General features: G+C 47.5%; 1 protein-coding gene across 5 annotated transcripts; it reads left to right on the top strand.

Moving 5' to 3' along the window:
- The first annotated feature begins 1,857 nt into the window (after window positions 1-1,857).
- On the top strand, window positions 1,858-16,974 carry LOC139050033 (uncharacterized). Of its 5 annotated transcripts, none has more exons than XM_070526171.1 (5): window positions 1,858-2,327; window positions 4,961-5,104; window positions 6,570-6,668; window positions 10,484-10,606; window positions 15,724-16,974. In XM_070526171.1, the coding sequence occupies exons 1-5, from the start codon at window positions 2,227-2,229 to the stop codon at window positions 15,971-15,973; spliced, it is 717 nt and encodes a 238-aa protein (XP_070382272.1). In that variant the 5' UTR covers window positions 1,858-2,226; the 3' UTR covers window positions 15,974-16,974. The 5 variants fall into 5 exon arrangements, with proteins under 5 accessions (XP_070382272.1, XP_070382271.1, XP_070382274.1 ...); XM_070526170.1 differs by having other exon boundaries at window positions 1,872-2,327; window positions 6,567-6,668; XM_070526173.1 differs by having other exon boundaries at window positions 1,887-2,327; window positions 6,567-6,668; window positions 15,719-16,974.
- Window positions 16,975-19,853: the final 2,879 nt, after the last annotated feature.

Genomic DNA, 19,853 nt, shown 5'->3' with positions numbered 1-19,853 from the left:
AGAAAAGTGAGGAAGTCGGGAACAAAAGCGGCTGAGTGCTCAGCCTGTTCTGCCTGCCCGCCAGAAGGCAGGCAGGCCGGCGATGAACTTTAATAATATATGGGGTTTTACGTGCCAAAACCACTTTCTGATTATGAGGCACGCCGTAGTGGGGGACTCCGGAAATTTTGATCACCTCGGGTTCTTTAACGTGCACCTAAATCTAAGTACACGGGTGTTTTCGCATTTCGCCCCCATCGAAATGCGGCCGCCGTGGCCGGGATTCGATCCCGCGACCTCGTGCTCAGCAGCCTAACACCACAACCACTGAGGAACCACGGCGGGTGGCGATGAACTTTAGTCAGGTCCTCAGGAGCGACTCCGAAACCCCGTTAGAGGGAGGAGCCGTCATGAGCCCTCGGGAAAGGTGAAGGTGAACAAAGGCACATCAAAAACGATACTTCAGGCTAATTGACGAATTATTATTTTTTTGCAACGAAAAAACATTTGCATGCACTGGGACGCTTCGTCAAAGGCATACGAACATGAAAACATAAAAAAAAACTGCCACGGGGCGGTCCCACAAAGGTGCAAGTGCGCGGGCAGTGCGCTAGCTGGTCACAGGTTTGCAGACAAGTATGACATTTCCTTGTCAGATTACGAAACAGATGACGCACTGACACATTTCTCCTGAAGTTTTGTCATTATCTGCTCTTCCGTTACTTGTTTTCCAGTTACTACTTCGCGTTCAGTCCGGCAGCCGTTCCAATGCCGCCGTTTTCTTAGCGCTGTTCCCCCCTGAATGGGAACAACCAACTGGCCGATGCTTTCGGGTTGAGGGGCTCTCTTATGCAGCAATTTACTGCCATCAGTCATGATAGCCGCAAGGAGAAGTCATAACGACTACTTTATACTGACTGCGGTGCGGAGATTTGCAAACTCGTCATGCAGCAGCTTCAGAGCCGACCGACAAGAAGGCGACGGGCAGCACAAGCCTCTCCAACAAAGGAAATGATAATCTTCAACTCAACATATATAGGCGACACTAAGAAAAATTTGAACGCAATGAAAGCTACCGGATTGAGTCAGCGTCTATGATCAGGACTGGGTGACCAAATGATATCCCTAGTGCACTTTCTCTTCTTTTAATCTTTCCGTCCCCGTTTCTTTTTCCCCAGTGTAGGATAGACAACCGGGCTCAGTCCTGGTTAACCTCCCTGCGTTTCATTTATCCTTTGCTCTCTCTCTCTGAACGCAATGACGTCAATTTTTGGGAAATGGTGCAGGGACGCGGCTGGCCAAGCAGCAGGCATCCGGACGAGGCAATGATTAGCGCTCGACATCGACTGCCACACCGTCACGGAAAGAAGGGAGGATGCCGCCATAGTCGGTTTGAAGACCGAATGATGAAATGCGGCCTTACGCGGATTTGCTTCCGCTGTGCACTTGCAACAACAAATAAAGTAACAGGCTAATTGGTATCGAAAAAGTATAAAAGCAGTTCGATAACACGTAATGTGGTAAACACGGCCGTTCTTATCACGCCCACCTACCCAGGTGGCTTCGGGTGCAACACTATAACCGTTAGCATTGTCCCTAATTGCAGTTTCTGCTGAAATATACATTTAAGGAATTTTCCGTAACTCTATAGGCTGTCATTCTCGAAGAGATGAGACGCTGCTACGAGGACTTGGTCTAAAATTGCCGCGCTTACTCGAATGTGACAAGGGCGCATCGCTTCATCGTCCACAGGAAAGGGTATGCTCGAAAAAGTGCCGTCTCACGCGGCGTGCGCTCTCTCCCTCTCGCCAGTGGAACGCGAACCGTCGGAAATAGGTTCGAGCTCGTCTGGGACGAAAGGACCGATTCACTCGCAAACGCTGTCACATAAGTATCAGCGTGACGCGCTAACAATTCATCGCCACTTGGCGAACAACGGGCCAGCCCTCCTAACACGTGGATGGCTCTGGTGAACTGAAATGATTTCCAGACTTCGATGCTCGGCAAACGATGCGCATGCTTCCTTGGCGCCCTCTCATTGGTGCTCTCTTTGCTAGCGAGACGAGGCAGATTCCACTCGACCTTCTCATAAAGCAGCAAGCCTCGGCTGTAGCTTGTATTAGCAGTCGCTGTTGCGCGCTTCGTTGAACTGACTGCCTGCGCACAGTCCATTGCCATCACGCTGCGGCGAGCGTTTAGTTCACTACTCGTTTAGCACAAATATCGTCTTTCCAGACACGGGCCGAGATGGAAGCCCACGGTACACAGTTCGCGGTGTCCAGCAGCTGCGACCGCGGCGACCTCGACGGTGCAGGCGAAGATGAAGACATCTTCAAAGGCGACACTAGGTGAGTACTTCGAACTTCCCAACGATTTCCATTCGCTCAAGTCCGAGAGACACAGCATTTGGTTCTAAATTACGGAGTAGCATGTTTACGTTGCGACACGTGTACAGTCGCCATCTTAGTGAAAGGGAACGCGCGAGCGTCTTTACCATACTATGCTCTTGAGGCATGTGTATTTTTGCACTGAGAATATTCGGTTACCGAGCGTTGTTTCACTGTGTAACCCTCCCAGAGAAGAGCCGGAAACCGGCAAACGTGTTCTTAAAAAATGAAGTCCGTAATTAATAAATGCATGTGTTTACCAGATTACTATGCATTTTATTACATTCTTAGTAGTAAGGTACTAGCCAGCAGCTAGTAAGTGTTGCCTTTACTAGCCACAAAGGCGTTTTAGTGGCTTATACGAAGTATCTACTCGGCCACTACTCTATCGTCAGGCCGTGGTATATCATGCTGACTGCGACAGTCTTGCGCAAGATTTAGGTCAACTGTATAGCATTGTTTGTTATGTTGGTCTCAAAGTTAGGTGCGCCGTCGTAGCGCACATATATGCTCGCACTAAGCTATAGAAATTCGGCTACAAAACTGATTCCTTAACCTAATACATGGGTGCTCACCTTTGCATCAAGTGCTCCCTCACACTAGGCATGTATATACTCTTGAAATTATTGTTAGAGTACGTTGCGACAAAAAAAAAAGACGTTGCTTGGGGTTAATTGTAGAACGTCGTTATCCGGAGTCGTGGTGCTGTAATGTCTCTGCTAAACATAACGTATACCAATAATTGATGCTTAATATTTAGTCAAAGGACGTGGTTCTCCTTTTTTTTCGCATGTATTATTTTACCTTCTTGTGATTTACAATACCGTGCACTTACATGGCAATGCCCCCATTATATTGTTGATAATTAGACTTGAGTGAAATTAGTAACTGCGCTACCAAGGTTATGTTTTCTAGCTTCAGCAGGTATTGAAAAGTGCTCTCATTTTACTACCTGCATTTTTTAAGAAGGGAGCGGTTCTTGATGCGACAGCGTCAAATGGCCCATTCGGCTCAAAAACCGGCGTCTGCAGCCGCGAGACGGCGCCTCAACTTCCCATTGGCTGCGACGTCACGTCACGTGCACGCCTCGAGAGAGCAGGTCGGGTGAAAGTGTACACCACTCGCCAGGTGTTGCGTGACGTCACCGTCACGGCGCCACGTCACCTTCGCTTTCGGGTGCCTGCGTTATCCGCGCGTTCTTTGTCAGCGCAAACTCTTGCCTGGGTTGTAACTTCGCCTCGTTAATCGCTATTAAAAAATCAATGCATGAAAAGAAAACGCAAGTAATTCGAAAGGAAGAACGTTGGTTACAGTGAGTTTTGCAACAACCCCACGCTTGGAAGCAGTGTCTTACCCACTGGACTTAACCAGCGCCTCCTCTAAACAGCAAGCCCGTCCACTCCGTTTTATGACGTCATGCTACTTGGACCGAAATTTCCATTGCCAAGCCCGGCGTGACAAAGGCGGTGAAGTCAAAGTGGCCGAAGCCTGCAAGGAGCGTCCCCATTAGGTTCTGTGGCAGTTGTGCAAGGCAGCATGACGTCACGGATCGAAGTGCACCGGCCTTGCGCTACCTAGGAGGCGCTGGAAAAACGTCCCAACGCTCTCGCCTGCCCGCGAGGAGTTCATAACTCGCACGACCGCTTGGCAGCGTTCGATTAGAAGTTAATGCTTATGCATTTGCAACTTATGCGATATGCCTACGTCGCCTGTACGGCGTTATTGTAAGGGGGGGGGTTAAAATACAGGGGGTCACAACGGAAAAATGCTCAATATCGAAGGAATACATCAGTAAAAGCAAATTCGCAATAGAGGTAGTCAATAATTACTAGGGCAACGAAAACAGAAAAACGGTGCTCACTGTTGTGTATGTTCACCAATGAATAGAAGAACCTTCGAAGAATATGACTCTCAATAGCATTTTAAGTACGAGCCGCTGCAATCACTTCATTGGAGAGGTCATTCCCATCGGTAATCATTTTAGGAGAAAAAAAATGAATATTTACGCACATCGAGAGGGCACTGATAAGCTCTAATTTTGTTAGCAGGGTCTTTACTAGATGCACCATCATGCGGCTCCTTAATGACCGGTGTTTCGTCAATACCATTTGTCATAGCCAGTCCTTAAGTGCCCTCGAATTTTCTTTCTTATACAAGTCAACTAAATACTAACACGCTACATGACCACTATTCTTATAGGATGTAGCATAGTCCAGGCTACATTTGAGACATTGATACATTATGTGAATGTGCGCGTGTATTCGGAATGACGACTGCCGCGGTCAGCAAGGCCAAGAACTATTTGCAAGGAAAAGTTAACTTGCAAGACATGCACACATTTTACGTTTGAAACAATTTACGGTCAGGCAATAAGCCACGTTAACCGGCTCACCTGTCCTATTTCGCGCCTTTTTAGCGCAGGACTAGATGGCACCCGCTATGATCTCGCAGTTTGTTAGCTGACAATAAAACTGGCACTCGCGTGTCCCCGACGAGAAAACTTTCATCCTTTCAATAAGTCGCGTTCACAACAAGCTGCATTCCCCACGCTGCCGATTTAGTACCGTTGCATTGTTGCGAGCAAATCAGCTTAGCGTTTCCTTCAGGCAACCGCAGATTACCGGTGAAGAAACGAACGGTGGCGCATCTGCACCATCAAGCAGCTCAAGCATCGAGGCACCCAGTACAAGCGACTCTGGCTTTGCCAGGGGATCTGTCGCCGCGGAAAACAACGTGAGGTAAGCAGCCACTCGCCTTTACATTTACGTTGACTTAAGCCGCCGTCTGAGCAAGGACACCGCACACGACACATGATGTGCTGTCATTTCTTGCCACCCGATTGTCTTCAGCGTAGGCAGCGTCTCAGTTATGGGGTGTTTTGTTTGCAATTTCGGATTGAGACGCTCGCGTGACTTTAGAAACTTCAGTTCTGCTTCGCGGCGTGGAAACGATTGCTCAGCGTGTTTGTAATTCCCTTTATTTAGAAGTCGTTGAGGTAGCCAGCCGAAGAACGCCTCGTACCGATACCATCATCGCTTCAGCTAGCTGAAACGCCGACTTTCTTTAGGGACGAAAATTGACGGTAGCGTTTCGCTGAAGGCATCTGAATGCGCTGACCCAGAGTCACCAGGAAAAGCAAGTCCACCAACTAGAGCCAGAAAGCCCGGATAACCACTCAGTTTTTTTTCAGGGTTTACTATTGGCCTTTTGTCACCCCTGTTTCACTGCGCATGCGCGATCACCCCATTTTTTGTGCATATTTATTTGCGCTTTCTTTCAATAAATCTTTCACTTGCGAGTAAGCGCCTTGTCTTGTTTCTATCGCGCGCTGTTTCTGGGCTGCAAATCAATCGACTAGCCCGACTGACCACTCTGTTGCCTCATCGCGGGCATCGGCACGTGAACCCCACATTTACATTAACCACACGTCGTTTTTTCCAAGTGCTTTGGCACAGGTTTACTTAGTTGACGCCATTTCTTTTAAACAGTTTAGTGTTTCGAATTTATTCCCCGTTGCTGCCCCACCGCTATTCGCAGTCAGTACCGTTGTCGTGCAGCCCTTTTCTTCAGGTTCTTTAGCGGGCATAAATAAAGCCCCTTCGTGAAGTTTCGTGAAGCGCATGTTGGCGCCGTTGCTACGCTCGAGCAGTGTAGGCGGCGCCACGGTCGAGGAGGGAGCGTAAAGGAGAGGAGAAACGAGGAGGAGGGAAGGCGGAGGAGGAGGGTGTCGCTACTTTACGAAGTTTAAGAGGCTTAAGGCATAAAAACCACACCCAACTGCATTCCCGAATAGCTGCGAATCGAACCGCGCCTCTCCCAGCGTGCGCACCACGGGAACATTGCCCACAGCCCATCACGTGTGCGTTGCACAAATGTGACCTGAATAGGTCGCGCTAAACAAACTAGCCAAGGTGGCGGGAAACGGCAACAATGAGCTTGATTCTCTCATGCGGGTGTTTATCTCACATGGAGACGAAGTTATTTTCAGTGTTTTCAATGGAGCTGGTTGTTTCATCTTTCGAACAAAAACAGGAACAGCGCAACACAGGAGGCGCGAGTAAAGAGCATAGGACAGCGCTCTGTCCTGTGTTGCACTGCTGCTGTTTTTTTTTCACAGACGGCGTAACTGGTAACCTTTCCTCTATCCGTGAAGCCCGCACACACCTAACCCTAAATATGTTTTGCTTTCACCAACCGCAGCAGCAGCTGCGCCACCACCAGCAGTGAGGACAACGGATCAAAGCGCAGGACAAGTAAGGTGGCCACACAGGACACGTCGTCCGTTTCGGAAGGCGACGCGGGGTGAGCACTGCCAACGAACTATTCCGCTAACACATTGCTTGTCCTGCAACCAATGTTCTGAAGCTTTTCTTTCATGTGTTAGCCGTCTTGTAGTATTCTTCGTCACTCTAGTTCTTCATTGCCCCCTGATAATAGAAATGACTAGCTCACTTGAGGGTAGCATCTAACTTCCGCAGCTGAGAGTACAAAACATGTGTTTTACTGGGAAGTTGCCTAGGCAGCTTAAGCAGCGCCTTTCTTCTAGTGCGATTGATATTGCAGAGAGAGTGACATGCGCTTCGAATGAGTGTGTACTGGAACATTTAAATGGGTTTACACTCGATTAGGAGACGCGGCCAGCCACCGGAAGATCCGATAGAGATGGACGCCCGCCAAGCAAAGCGCAAGCAAGTGGCCGAGCTCGAGGCGATAGCGCGCATGACCGTAGATCTTCATTCGGACTTGGTTCCTCCGTCACCAATCTTGTGGATGGGAAGTGGATCTTCAGGTCGAATGTATTGAAAAAAATGAAGGACACCCGACAGCCAAGGATGAAGTAGTCCACGGATACGGCTACGCAGACACTGCCACGTATCGGCGCGCCTTCGAAGAGCGTCCTGCCGGAGCTCATGCTTATAGACGACTGCGGCTGCTGAAAAACGAATGCGGGAAAACTGACGAAAGGAGGCAACCACAAGGGTGCAAAACGAGCTGCCTGACCGTCGACTCCAGACAGACAACCACGTGATTCGGAAGAATAAAGACATTTTTTTATTGAATGTATTTCAAGGCGAGCTCTTTTCATGCAAGGAGGTGTGGTTCTGCCACATCACTGTTCCATATGTTAAGCCGCTGTCATGTGTAAAAAAAAAATCTGTCAGTCCAGACTGGAGCTTGGCGGGAGTACCTTTGCGTTGGTAAGCATGATGTCCGGGGTGCGATTAATGTCTACGTAGTCTTCGTACTTTTTCTTGGCCGACAACTTACCGCTCCCGAGTGTCATCTCGACGGTTTCACAACTGGAGGGCTCAATACTGGGCTCATTCCACAGAACGGTTGTCGCAGTCCTGACATGGAAATTCAGTATGTTTATTGAAGTTTCCCGTTTGACCAGTGTTTAAATAAAAGCTTGCTGTGCAGTTAAACATAGTTTATTCCACTGTTTGGTTCCGCTGCTTGGCATATTACATAGATTCAGTTTTTTTAGGAAGCTTCCTCTCAAGCGCTTATGGAAAGACTTTACAAATATTTACAAACACTTTTACCCAACCATTAGTTTCGAGTTCAAGAATGGTTTCTTGCCTGACGACACTTTCCGGCACAAAGAGGTACTGAGTCATGGGTACGAACACATGATTAGGTTGTACATTTTTGTAATGATGTACAAAGTCCTCAAAGCTCCAATACTGCAATTCTATTTCCCATTTCCGGACTGCCTCCGCATACTTTGCATCTTTGGCTGAATAAGTACTTAAAGCGCCATTAACCATTGTAAGGTGAAGCAAGTGGATTTTGGCGGAGAAACACACACACCTATAAAAAACAAGTTGGCTTCTCATGATGTACTCCATGTTGTTATCATGGCCATCAGTAGGCGATTGTCCATTGTTAGTCCGGTCACCGCAATGAGTCGAAGGATCTGCTGGTTGTGCAAGTTGCCAGCCTTCACAGGTTGCGTACGGATTAAGGTATACATTGAGCTGCAATAGAAGAATGCAACAGCTACTGCGATTACTAATACACAATAAATTAACATGATTAACATGTGTGATGCTGACGAGGGTGCCGGCAATCTCAAAGGTGCACGAGACACCAGGACGTGCGGTGAGATATAGGATGAGGTTGATGAACTGTTGCTCACTGAAGGCTCCCCATCTCCGACTTGGTCTAACACGTCCTTTGACGGGGACTCCTCCACTGGGCTTACAGCGGCAGAAGTTTCCGTTCCAAGGACACAGGTGGACTATGTGACTGCGGCGCCAGCTGCTATTTTGGATGCTGTCATTCGTTTCCTCGGCAATTTAAATCCCCTCTCGGCTCTTAATGACATCTGGCATTGCCCGCCTTTCAGTAGTACCACCATGTTCGCGAATTGATGTGATCCGTTCCCTCGTTGTGTAGTACGCAATTGTCCCAGTACTCTGCCAGTAGCGACGCCATCTTCGTCTGGTAAAATGTCGTATAACGTTCTGTGCGTGTTACATTCCAATTAGCATGTCTGTATAGGGCTTCTCTCGTCCGTCCAGTGTGTACGGCTGCTCTCCATCGAATCCAATCAGTATTTCCAGACCCGTAGCAAACCAGTAACAGGAAGTCCGTCCACGCACTTTCATTTTTAGATAACGTTTCTTTGCTATCTCTTTCGCAAATGATTATGTTGCTGCTAGTAATTTACCGTAAAACAGGCCGGGTGTTCTTCCTCACGTCTGAGAGGGTCCGGAGGGCCAACCGGGCCGTCATTCTCGTCTCGATTCTCTCCGCATCGGCGTTTCCCTGCAGGGATGATACTCGCATCTCTTTCGGTTTGTCCATCAGAGCTGCAGTCGTCCTTGTGTGTGGATATTCGACTGCTTGATCCACGGCCACTTCTAGTGATTCCTAGCCAGCTAAACTTTGCAACCTTCCTCTCTTCGGCAACAAATTCTCTCCACTCACTCGATGTTACAGAAGTGGTTTCAGAATCGCAACTTACTGTAGGTGTGTTAGCCTCGAGTGCATCACAGGACTATGCTAGCGCAGGGTCCGTGTCAGGCTCACTACAGGCCTCTGGCTCCGCCATAGCAATGTGCCATACAGGGACCGATATATATACGGAACGACCAAACGAGTTCTCAAGGTCACCGAGAGCAGGTGGGCTCTCACCTACAACGCACAGGCTGTCAGAAACCACGGTACTTCAGTTTCTTCATTTATTTTAGCTGGTGATTCATTTGCTCGTCTTTATTTATTTAGTACTTATTGTGGTATAGGTAAAGGCAAAGCTTGCGCGTTTACAAATAATTTGCAAGGTAACATCACTCCGAATTGAATCCCAGCACAAAAGTAAATGAGTCGCGTTACCGACATTTAAAAGAAGAAATACAATTACGCCATCACGTACGTTGTAAGCAACAGAAGCAGCGGAGCATGTGCATCAGTGTACGAAGCAAAATAAGCATCAGCCGCCGAAAGAAAAGCAAGGTAGATACGCAGGTTACCTAGGTGCACACTGAATCGCAACGAACAATAAAACGTACATTTGCTCAGTCAGGTAGAAATCCAGAATCGTAAACCAATTTCCAACGAGCAGCTGCAATACGAGTTTCAGTTGCCTGTAATTATGCTATTTTAAAAAAGGCTGCACATATGTGACTATTGCCTCCGAAACGATACCCGTAAATAAAGCTTTCGAGCGCTTGTAAAGGAATTTTTTCCGAAAGCCGTAATTCACCAGCACACATTGGCCAAGATTCTGTGGCGTTGTTCAAGCTTCCGAGGGTACCCTACTATGGTTAGCCTGGTATTGCCACAACGTCTCAGCAAGGTTGGTAGCTGTAGTGTGGAAGAAGCGGGGCTCATATTCAAATGTTTTCAAATTTGCGTCTGGGATTGGAGTGCCCACTGTTGTTCGGCTACTACCAGAATAAGTTTAGCGCTGATCTCGCTCGGAAGTCAGTGCGCTAAAAAAACGTGTCATGCATAGCAGAGAGCCTTGAGGTACTATGTTTTAGAACGAGAAGCCGTCCCTGGCCGGAAGTAGTAGCACAAAGTTTAGTTACCAGTATGGTTATCGCCATGTGGAAAACGTTCTGCTGTAAACTTCTAAGCTACATATTTCTTTATTTTGTATTCGCCAGCTTGCACAGAAGTAAACGCAACCAGTGCACGAATAGCCGCACCAGCAGCTCCGATGAGTCAAAGTCCAGGAAGCGGATGGCTGCCAAGCAGAAAGCGCCAGCTGTTTTGGAAGATGATGCGAGGTGAGGCCTGTCATATAAATTCATTTAAATAAGTCCTTTGAAAAAATCCCAAAGAAGTCAGCTCGTGGTGCAGTAGTTCTTCCAGGGGCGATTTCCCGTTCGGTACGGGAGTGGTGCTGATCGAAGGGTTCCGTTTGTTCTTGTGGTCGTGCAGCAGATGGAGATATCTCGTTTTCAGCGGAAGGTAAACATTATAAATGCATACATTGAGCTGGCAATGAGGTACACATGCCGCACATAGGGCGTCCCATAGTGTTATGTATTATTTCTATGAACCAAATGTGTAGTTAAGTGACCAATATTTTGAAGTTTTTCACTCAACGAATGAAGATTAGTCGTTTCGTAGCATTATTCATAACTTCGCTTTCTTGTAGCAGAGCAGGGGTCTTCAACCTTTCTGGTACGAAGGTCGGATTGGTGACCACTGGTTGGTGTCAAGGGCCGGACAATAAATATTTAAATAAATACAAGTGAATATAAATTCGTAAGCGTAAACAGTGGCACGGAGCGATGACTAAGGCCGTCATTACAGTTATTCTACGTTATTTTTTCAAATAATTGCTTACTTTCATTAGTTACGTTCACTTTCTGGCATGACTTAAAGAAAACGAAATAGTTATTTGAAGAATAGAATTTCGCTTCTACCGCCAATTCACCCCGTGTGTAATAATTTCAAGTACAAAACATTCGTAGTGGCAGACAAACTCGTTTTTATTTCCAGGTAGCACGCAGTTCTTTTTTGCTTGTTGAGCCATTCTGTCTGCACCAAGTAGATACATACAGGACGTTTAGGTAGTCTGGGAAACGTCGCCATTCTTCACAATTGGCTCCTTGTTTTGCCTGTGTGTCGTCATCGCAACTCTAGTATTTCTAGGAATTCGTGTTAACCTTTGTGCAGAAAGGGCGATACACAGGTCTCTGTGCTTTGTATAGCGATAATTTATCCTTGGCAATATTTCTGTTTTAAGATTTTTCCGGATAATACGACTTGTCTAGGTTGGAGTATTGGCTTGTCTCAATAAATTCAGACTTGGAAATTCTACGCTACGATGCGTCTGAGAGAAGAATCGAAGTCATGCAGCCTTGCAAGGTGCAGTTGATTGGACTAGTTGGTGCGGTATATTTAGACAAACAGCGCGAGCTTTATACATTTTACACTCGCCCTGTTAGTCTCAATATGCAGCCTTTATTGCTATATTTTGCGGTAGACGAGTTCCTTAAGAGATATCTTCAGGTGTGCTCAAGCATTTTTGCATGACAGGAGACAATCGAACAAATTGTCAAAAACTAAGAAGTAGGCGTTTCGTCGCAGGTTTTCAAGCGGGGTTAAACAATATAAACAACGTGAGGCAGCTGGTTACAAGTAAGTTATGTGGGAACACCTTATTTGCCTAATAACGTTGTTTAATTTTGACAAAGAATACATCGAGCGTAAAGGCTTTCTAGAACGCTTAGGAACCTCACGATATTTACGGACAATGAACGAGGAATTCGAAATGGCACATATGGCAATCGCAACGTATGTGCGAGAACTGAAACAAGGTACGAAATACAATATGCACGAGGTCGGAAAGGAAACTTGACATAATTACGAATGCTTTAAATTCCCAAGCAAAGTGTGTGACCGGCATAGTTGGTAAGCGATTGTAGATAACAATGCGATAATGGACGGAAGACAGAGTGAAGAGACGGACACAATTAAGCGCTGATTTCCAACTAGCACTTTTGTTATGGATGGCACAACTATACTGTTTTTGTGGCCGCTGTTTCATCAGACCACGGTCGTTACAAAGCATGCGAGTGGTCGCACAAGGGTGATAGTTGAGGTCGGACTTAAAGCCAAGGTGATGCTGTCAGTAAGCGTTCGGTTGCGTTGTCAGGCGAAGAACTAGCTCGCATGTCCTGAACGTGCCGTGAATAGTGCATTCTCCTAATCTTCGTTTATTTTTTTAAAGGTAGTGAGAACCGTTTTGGTTCTCTTCATCTTTTTTTACTTTTATGGCCTTTTTTCGATATTGTTTTGCAACGTGCCAACGCGGCAATTCATTGGGAAATCACGTGTGCGAGTGCATATGCATTTCTGGACTTTATATTACAAAAAAAAACAACGTACAACATGTAAAGCACTGTAACTATCGGAATGGCGCCCATCTAAACCAATACAAATTGCAGCATAATACAGCAGAAGCAGCTAACGAACTTACGACATGTCATAACTATGGCAATTAAAAAAATGTGGTGTAGAATGCTGGCCTAAAGATTAAGGAGTGAAGAAAATATTCACGTAGTTACAATAGCGTATTCATATATTTGCAGTATATGCCGTATGTACAAAGTGGGAGAGCATGTGACAGCAGCAAGTTGGCGCACATGGCACTAAGCATAATGCAGCATGTCTGAAATCATAGGGATTGCATCCCGTTCCCAAAATATGGGACGGGGCTCAATGTGAGTAGTGAAGTTAACGCTTTGACGTATTTCAGCGAAATGTGGTGGCAAGCCTGATGAGCGAATAACAAGTAGAAAACTCGGATGTTCGTCGTCATAAATTAATCCTGCATCTATACTTCGTTCTGGAGAAGGTCTGCTCATTGAGTAGTGCCAAAAAATTGACATGTGCCTGCGGTGTCAAGTGCTTTAGCTTTGGGAACCGTTAAAATCTACTAAATTATAGAAATTAGATTTAATTCATTGTACTTGTCCTTGAGGAAGTATTTTGACTGCAGTTCAATTACATCTTTCTTAATAGGTACTGGCGGACTAGTTAGTGATTGAAGACTTCGGTGAAGCAGCGCACTTGAAGAAAAAGAAAAACATTAACACAAACATTGAGTGATAAGGGCACACCCCTGTGCATGTCCTCGTGCAAGTTGAGTGCAAGATCTGTGTTAACAGAAAAGTTACCCAGCTAGATTAAGCGGCCTCTTTCTATACGGCGACTGATTTAGCAAGGAAGAACGGAGTATGTAGTAGAATACTCATTGCGATTTACACTCGTTCAAACCATATTTAACCATATTTAACCCGCAACCATATTTAAATAGCGGTAAACGTTAGGAATAAATAGTTTTCAGTAGCTTCGGAGCCTTCATGTAGAACGGCACGATTCCTTGCAAAATCGCTTTTGCATCACATGAAATCGCTCGTTTATTTATTCAGTTTTTTTGTAACGTGTTTATTTTTGATGTATTGCTTACATAATGTGGTCTAGTTAGACCAACCCAGCGGGGTCACAAAATATTCGGAAGGTAACAACACGTGAGTTCAACTAAAACATAAAACATAATCGGTCGCATAATCAATGAAAACAAATATAAGTGTACAAATAGATGGCATTTTACCGGGATAAGTAATAGCGGATAATGTTCATCAATTTACGAAGCAACGCAAGTCACAACCACCGAAAGAAAAGGACGAAACGTAAGCAGGTTGTCTATTTACATAATAGCAGATTGGAATGAACGTGGAAATGTATATTTGCAGAAAGAGATAAAGAAACATCCCTCAGCAGCATATTTCATCCACTGTGCGTGAAAACATGGTAGTAATTAACATATTTTGGCACGTGGCGCATGAAACTATAAGTTATGTGCGTATAGGTTGCTTAATGCGGTCAGCGTTATCGGCATAATGGGAAAATGCGTGCCAGTTCTTAACCGACTTGTTACGTATAGGCAGCACGGAAATAATGTCCTGTAAGTTCTTATTCCTATTTGCAATGTAGACATTTAGTTATGGCACGTGATGATCGACGGGGACACAGTTCACCTATATTTGTCAGAAATAACGCGAATAGTGCACTGCTTTGTAACCATTTATAACAACGTAATCATTGCAACAATAACCCATTATTGCCGTAAGCGTAGAAGACGTCATAAAGGGTGAAGACATCCTCTTTCTTGTACAAAATTAGTTTTGAATGCCGAAAGCTTGTCTTCCGAGGGCAAAATTTTATCACATGTTCCTCGAAATTCTTAGTTTTCGATTTGAAGATGCACGAATATTCTCAATGGATGGACCGAGTAATTTCCTTGGTAAGTCAATTCCAGATAATTGGACCAACCTACTTCTTTTAGATGCACGTTCTATTTAATGTAATAGGAGAACACGAAGTGTTCTAATTTGCGACTCGAAACAGGGCTGTGTATCTCAGAGTTAGGCGCCACAGACCACCAAATGCATTAGTCTACAGTTTCTGCTAAGCTTGAGCCTACCTAAATAGGGCGATAAATACAAGTGCACGAAGTTAGCGCTGAGGCTAAGCAAGCTAGTTTGCTAAGCTATGTATTCACAAATAAGCGTCTCGCTGTCTGTCGTATCAACAGACCGTGCGCCATGTTGAACCATGTTGTCGAGCTATACGCGGAGAATGCTACCGGAACAGGGGAAAGAAAACGGCGATTGTTCCTCGGTGTCTGCGGCTAGACTTGCAGTAGACATGTTTTTCGCAGGCATGCCTCGGAGTGCACTGGCGATAAAGCCTGTATTAGCAACGCATGTGATCGAGCCTCGGTAAAGGAGTCGAATTTTCTAAGACAGCTGCAAAAGTGCACGGGCCGAATAAACCTCATCAAATGCAAAGCATGTGCTAAGTCGCTCACGACCCGCCGTGGTTGCTTAGTGGCTATGGTGTTGGGCTGCTAAGCACGAGGTCGCGGGATCGAATCCCGACCACGGCGGCCGCATTTCGATGGGGGCGAAATGCGAAAACACCCGTGTACTTAGATTTAGGTGCACGTTAAAGAACTCCAGGTGGTCGAAATGTCCGGAGTCCCCCACTACGGCGTGCCTCATAATCAGGAAGTGGTTTTGGCACGTAAAACCCCATAATTTCTTTTTAAGTCGCTCACGTGACTAGCGAGTCTTCAGCTGCATGAGCGCGCGCACGTTGGCGTGAAGTCCCACAATGCAATGCGTGTGGTAAATGGCTCACGCAGACGGCGAGTGTCACTGCACATCAAGGCTCGCGCGCATGCGAGAAATCCCACGTCCGCCAAAAAAAAATGTGCCAAATCGTTTAAATGTGAGCGAATTCTTACTGACCATTTCACCCTGCCCTATGGGCGTCAAATCTTTCGTTTGCCGAATAAGTGGTGAATCTTTTCCGTACAGCCCAGGTCTCGGACGTCGCGGCCACACCGAGGGAATGCCGGGTTGGTGCGATTACTGCGAAGCCATTTTCGCAAACAAGTCAGCTTTCGACAGACACATGTGCAAGAAATTTACGTGCGTTTTGTGTGGAGCGTATTTCCCGGATACGGATCAACTGGCCGCTCACCTCAAAGCGCACTAAAGTGGGCTCGTAGCGTCACTCGTGCACGGATGGAGCAACTCACTCGTGACTTCTGCACGGAAACGGGAGAGTGAAGCTGTGCATAAAAAAAAAGAACGCCGATATTCGTCCGCAAATCTGAGAAACCTACCGAAAGCAACGTGTGCGAAGAAAAAGCCTCCTTTGACGTGAAAAGCGGCCGAGTGAAATGAATCTTAGAAGAATGCTATAGCTGGCTCTTTTACGTCACTGGACGAGACAGTCGCCTGAAGAGTGTGGACATCTCCAATGCCAGAGAATTTTAAAGACGTTGTCCGCTGCCCGTGGTTCGCATAACTGTGTTGTCCGAGAAATTGGCTTTTGCGGACTCACTTCAAGACAAACTGTAATGGGCTGCAAGTTTGTGGTTTGCATAATTAGCACGTTTAAATGTGCACATAAGGTCCTTGGTTCCTCGTTCACATATAGAAGTTTCTTCTGCAAGCGTTTTGAGTGCTCTAGTGAGAAACGTTCATTCAATTTTTTTACGGATCCTGCAGTGAGAATTAAAAAAGAAAACATTTGAAGTTTTGCAGAATCTAGAAGGCAAAAAAAAATGTAGCCATGGTGTTCACAGTGCAGTTTTTGAAAAATTGATCGACTCGGTCATTTGTTTCGTGATTGCCAAGATAAGCCCGAGGCATGCTGCAGTCTTTGTGTATCTCGCTGATTCCGAAGGACTTTGTGCTGTACCCGAAACTGAGCTGATGACACCGTATAATGAGAAGATATGTCAGATTCAAATTGCTTGAAGTTTCACTGCATGATGCGTTCTCTGCAAATTTTTTACCTATCGTTGTTTTATCTTGAGAGAACCTTTGCGAATTTCAAAGGGCAGTTTCGTATCCACATGGAAGTGATCTGTGTCGACTTGCTCTGCTTCATGGTTACAGCTGTGGAATCATTTTAGCCTGTGACAGGTACGGATTCAATATGAGATAGACGTATTTGTGCTAGCAATGACTAGACAAGTACGCTAGTTTTTAGGCATGTGAACGATTAGCACTTATCCTGACGGGACTTTATTCGATAATAAACGGTCTCTTACCCAGATGGAGGGGATCTGTGTCGACTCGCATTGCTTTACTTGTAGGTGCACAATATCTTTAGTTCAATGCAGCGCGGGCAGTGAACAAGAAAGGGGGTGGAAGAAAATACAGGCAATAGCTAGACTGTGTTCAGATCGCTACACCACACGTGGGAATGGGGTAGACACGTTCAATCAAGCAATAACACGGGGAACAGGTTTGTGCTTGGTTGTGTGACGAGAACAGTGAAATACATTCTCGGAGGCGCTGCAGGGAGCGAAATGAAAACCAAGGAATGGCGACGGCGAGACGTGCGAAAAATTGCCGTCACACTTGAGACAGACTGGATTGGACCCACTGACTGACCTACTGCTGCCCAAATATATAACGTCTGGAACGAATAACTATATTATTGACACGTGTACTTGTCTTTATAGGGCGACAAGTATTGTCGCCTAACAAATGTTATCGCACAGCGCGGGACGCGCCTGCATGTGTCCGAAGTTTCTGGAAAGTTATCGATGCTTCTATCCGCTGTCTGTTGTCGCCGAACGTTGTGTTATCTGATTTCATCGCTTGGCACGAATGGTGTAGAACATTTTAGAAGGCATGCGGGTCCCAACGTTTAATCTGGAACATTCGATGATTGCTGTATAAAAGCCGACGCGCTTGACCCGCTGATCAGATTTTCGACGATCGCCGAGCGTGTTCGCCGCTATCGTTGCGCTATAAGTGTAGCCTGTTTTGTGGGCACAGGTTCGCCCAATAAAAGTTAGTTCACAGTACTGCTACTGTGTTATTCAACGTCATGACCACGTGACATCTGGTGGAGGTGCTTGTGCGTTCATGTACCGAACGCCCCCGCAAAGCCGCGATCCAAGCCCGAAGCCCGAGGACAAAACCAACGTCGCCCAAGACCAGCGAGCTAGCCGCAGGCTGCAAGGACTGCCCCCAGAGCACGGACTCCTACCTGAGACGTGCAGGAAGATCGCCACCAAGTCCATCCCAATGGCAGCCCCAGCATACCCCGTCGTGCTGCAGCAGCCCAGGGAGCCTCCGGCGTTCCGCGGTTCAACGTTCGAGGACGCAGAAAGCTGGCTTGAGACATACGAGAGGGTCGCTGCTTTTAACAACTGGAACAGCGAAGACAAACTGCGACATGTCTTCTTCGCATTGGAAGACGCTGCCAGGACGTGGTTCGAGAACAGAGAAGCCACCTTGACTACCTGGGAGCTGTTCCGAAGCGGCTTCCTGAAGACATTCACAAGCGTCGTACGCCGAGAACGAGCCCAAGCACTACTGGAAACCCGAGTGCAGCTGCCCAATGAGACCACCGCGATTTTTACAGAAGAAATGAGCCGCCTATTCCACCACGCCGACCCGGAAATGTCCGAGGAAAAGAAAGTCCGGCTACTAATGCGTGGTGTTAAGGAGGAACTTTTCGCCGGTATGGTACGAAACCCACCGAAGACTGTCGACGAGTTTCTTCGCGAGGCCACTAGCATCGAGAAGACACTCGAGATGCGAAACCGGCAATTCGACCGCCGCACCAACGCTACAAACTATGCCGGAGTTCAATCACTGGCCTCCGAAGACCTGCGCGAGGCTTCAGGGCAGTCGTACGAGAGGAGCTTCAGAAGATCTTCCCGTCGTCGCAGCCTCAAGTGGCCTCGATCGCTGACATCGTCAAAGATGAGGTTCAGCGGTCGCTTGGAGTCCCGGAGGTGCAACCTCAATTACCGCAACCCCAACCAGAAGCGATGACCTACGCCGCCGTCGTACGCCGTCAAGGCCCTCCTCAGCGACCGCGCCAGGGCCCTGTAACGCCGCAATTTCGTCGTCCGCCGCCGCCAGCACGACCACCCGTCGCCCAGCGCACCTACGCGAGGAAGACGGACATTTGGCGTGCTCCTGACCACCGCCCGCTCTGCTACCACTGCGGAGAAGCGGGTCACGTCTACCGACGATGTCCGTACCGGGAGATGGGACTGCGAGGTTTCGCCGTCAACGCGCCGCGTCCACAGCTTGGAGAGCGCCCACGTGACATCGCCAATTACCTCGCCGCTACTCAGTGGAGCCCTCGACGGCCATCCCGTTCGCCGTCACCAGGACGCTACCTGTCGCCGCAGCGCCGACCATACACTGGCCCAGCCCGGGGCCGGTCAGCGAGCCCATATCCGGAAAACTAAAAGCAGCAACCGATGGAGGTGCGGTTGCTGTTCGTCGAACTGACGAAGATCCTCCGCCGCCGACGAAGACGACGACGAAACGATCTCGACGACATAACAACGACACGCCGCCGTCCCGACGAAGTCAGGAAGGCAAGACTACACCGACGAACGACGACTTGACGACGCGACGTTCCAACTTCAGTTCAACACGACGCAGCCGTGATCCGACGCCACGACCTAACTGCAACGCCAGACAAAGAACCACCGACCTCGACGTGCTTCTCGACGGCCACGCAGTCACTGCCTTAGTCGACACAGGGGCTGATTACTCCGTCATGAGTGGACACATCGCCGCCCAGTTGAAGAAAGTTAAGACTACGTGGGAAGGCCCTCAAATTCGAACTGCTGGAGGACACCTCATCACGCCGTCTGGAGTCTGCACGGCAAGAATTACCGTTCATGACCGGACTTACCCTGCCACCTTCGTTATCCTCCAACAGTGTTCACGAGACGTCATTCTCGGTATGGACTTCCTGAACCAACACGGCGCAGTCATCGACCTGAAGTCGAAGTCAATAACGCTGTCGGAAGAGAAAGCGATAACGCCGGAGAGCCCTCGAAGTCACCACGCCTTGAGTGTGCTCGAAGACCAAGTGAGCATCCCGCCCCGCTCCAGCATTGTTATTTCGGTCGGCACCGAAATACCCGCTGACGTAGAAGGTGTCATCGAAGGCGAC

The sequence above is a fragment of the Dermacentor albipictus genome, chromosome 9 (genome assembly GCF_038994185.2).
Source record: "Dermacentor albipictus isolate Rhodes 1998 colony chromosome 9, USDA_Dalb.pri_finalv2, whole genome shotgun sequence".
Classification (NCBI taxonomy): domain Eukaryota; kingdom Metazoa; phylum Arthropoda; class Arachnida; order Ixodida; family Ixodidae; genus Dermacentor; species Dermacentor albipictus.
Note: the sequence above shows the minus strand (reverse complement) of the source record. Positions and strands in the feature narration are given on the sequence as shown.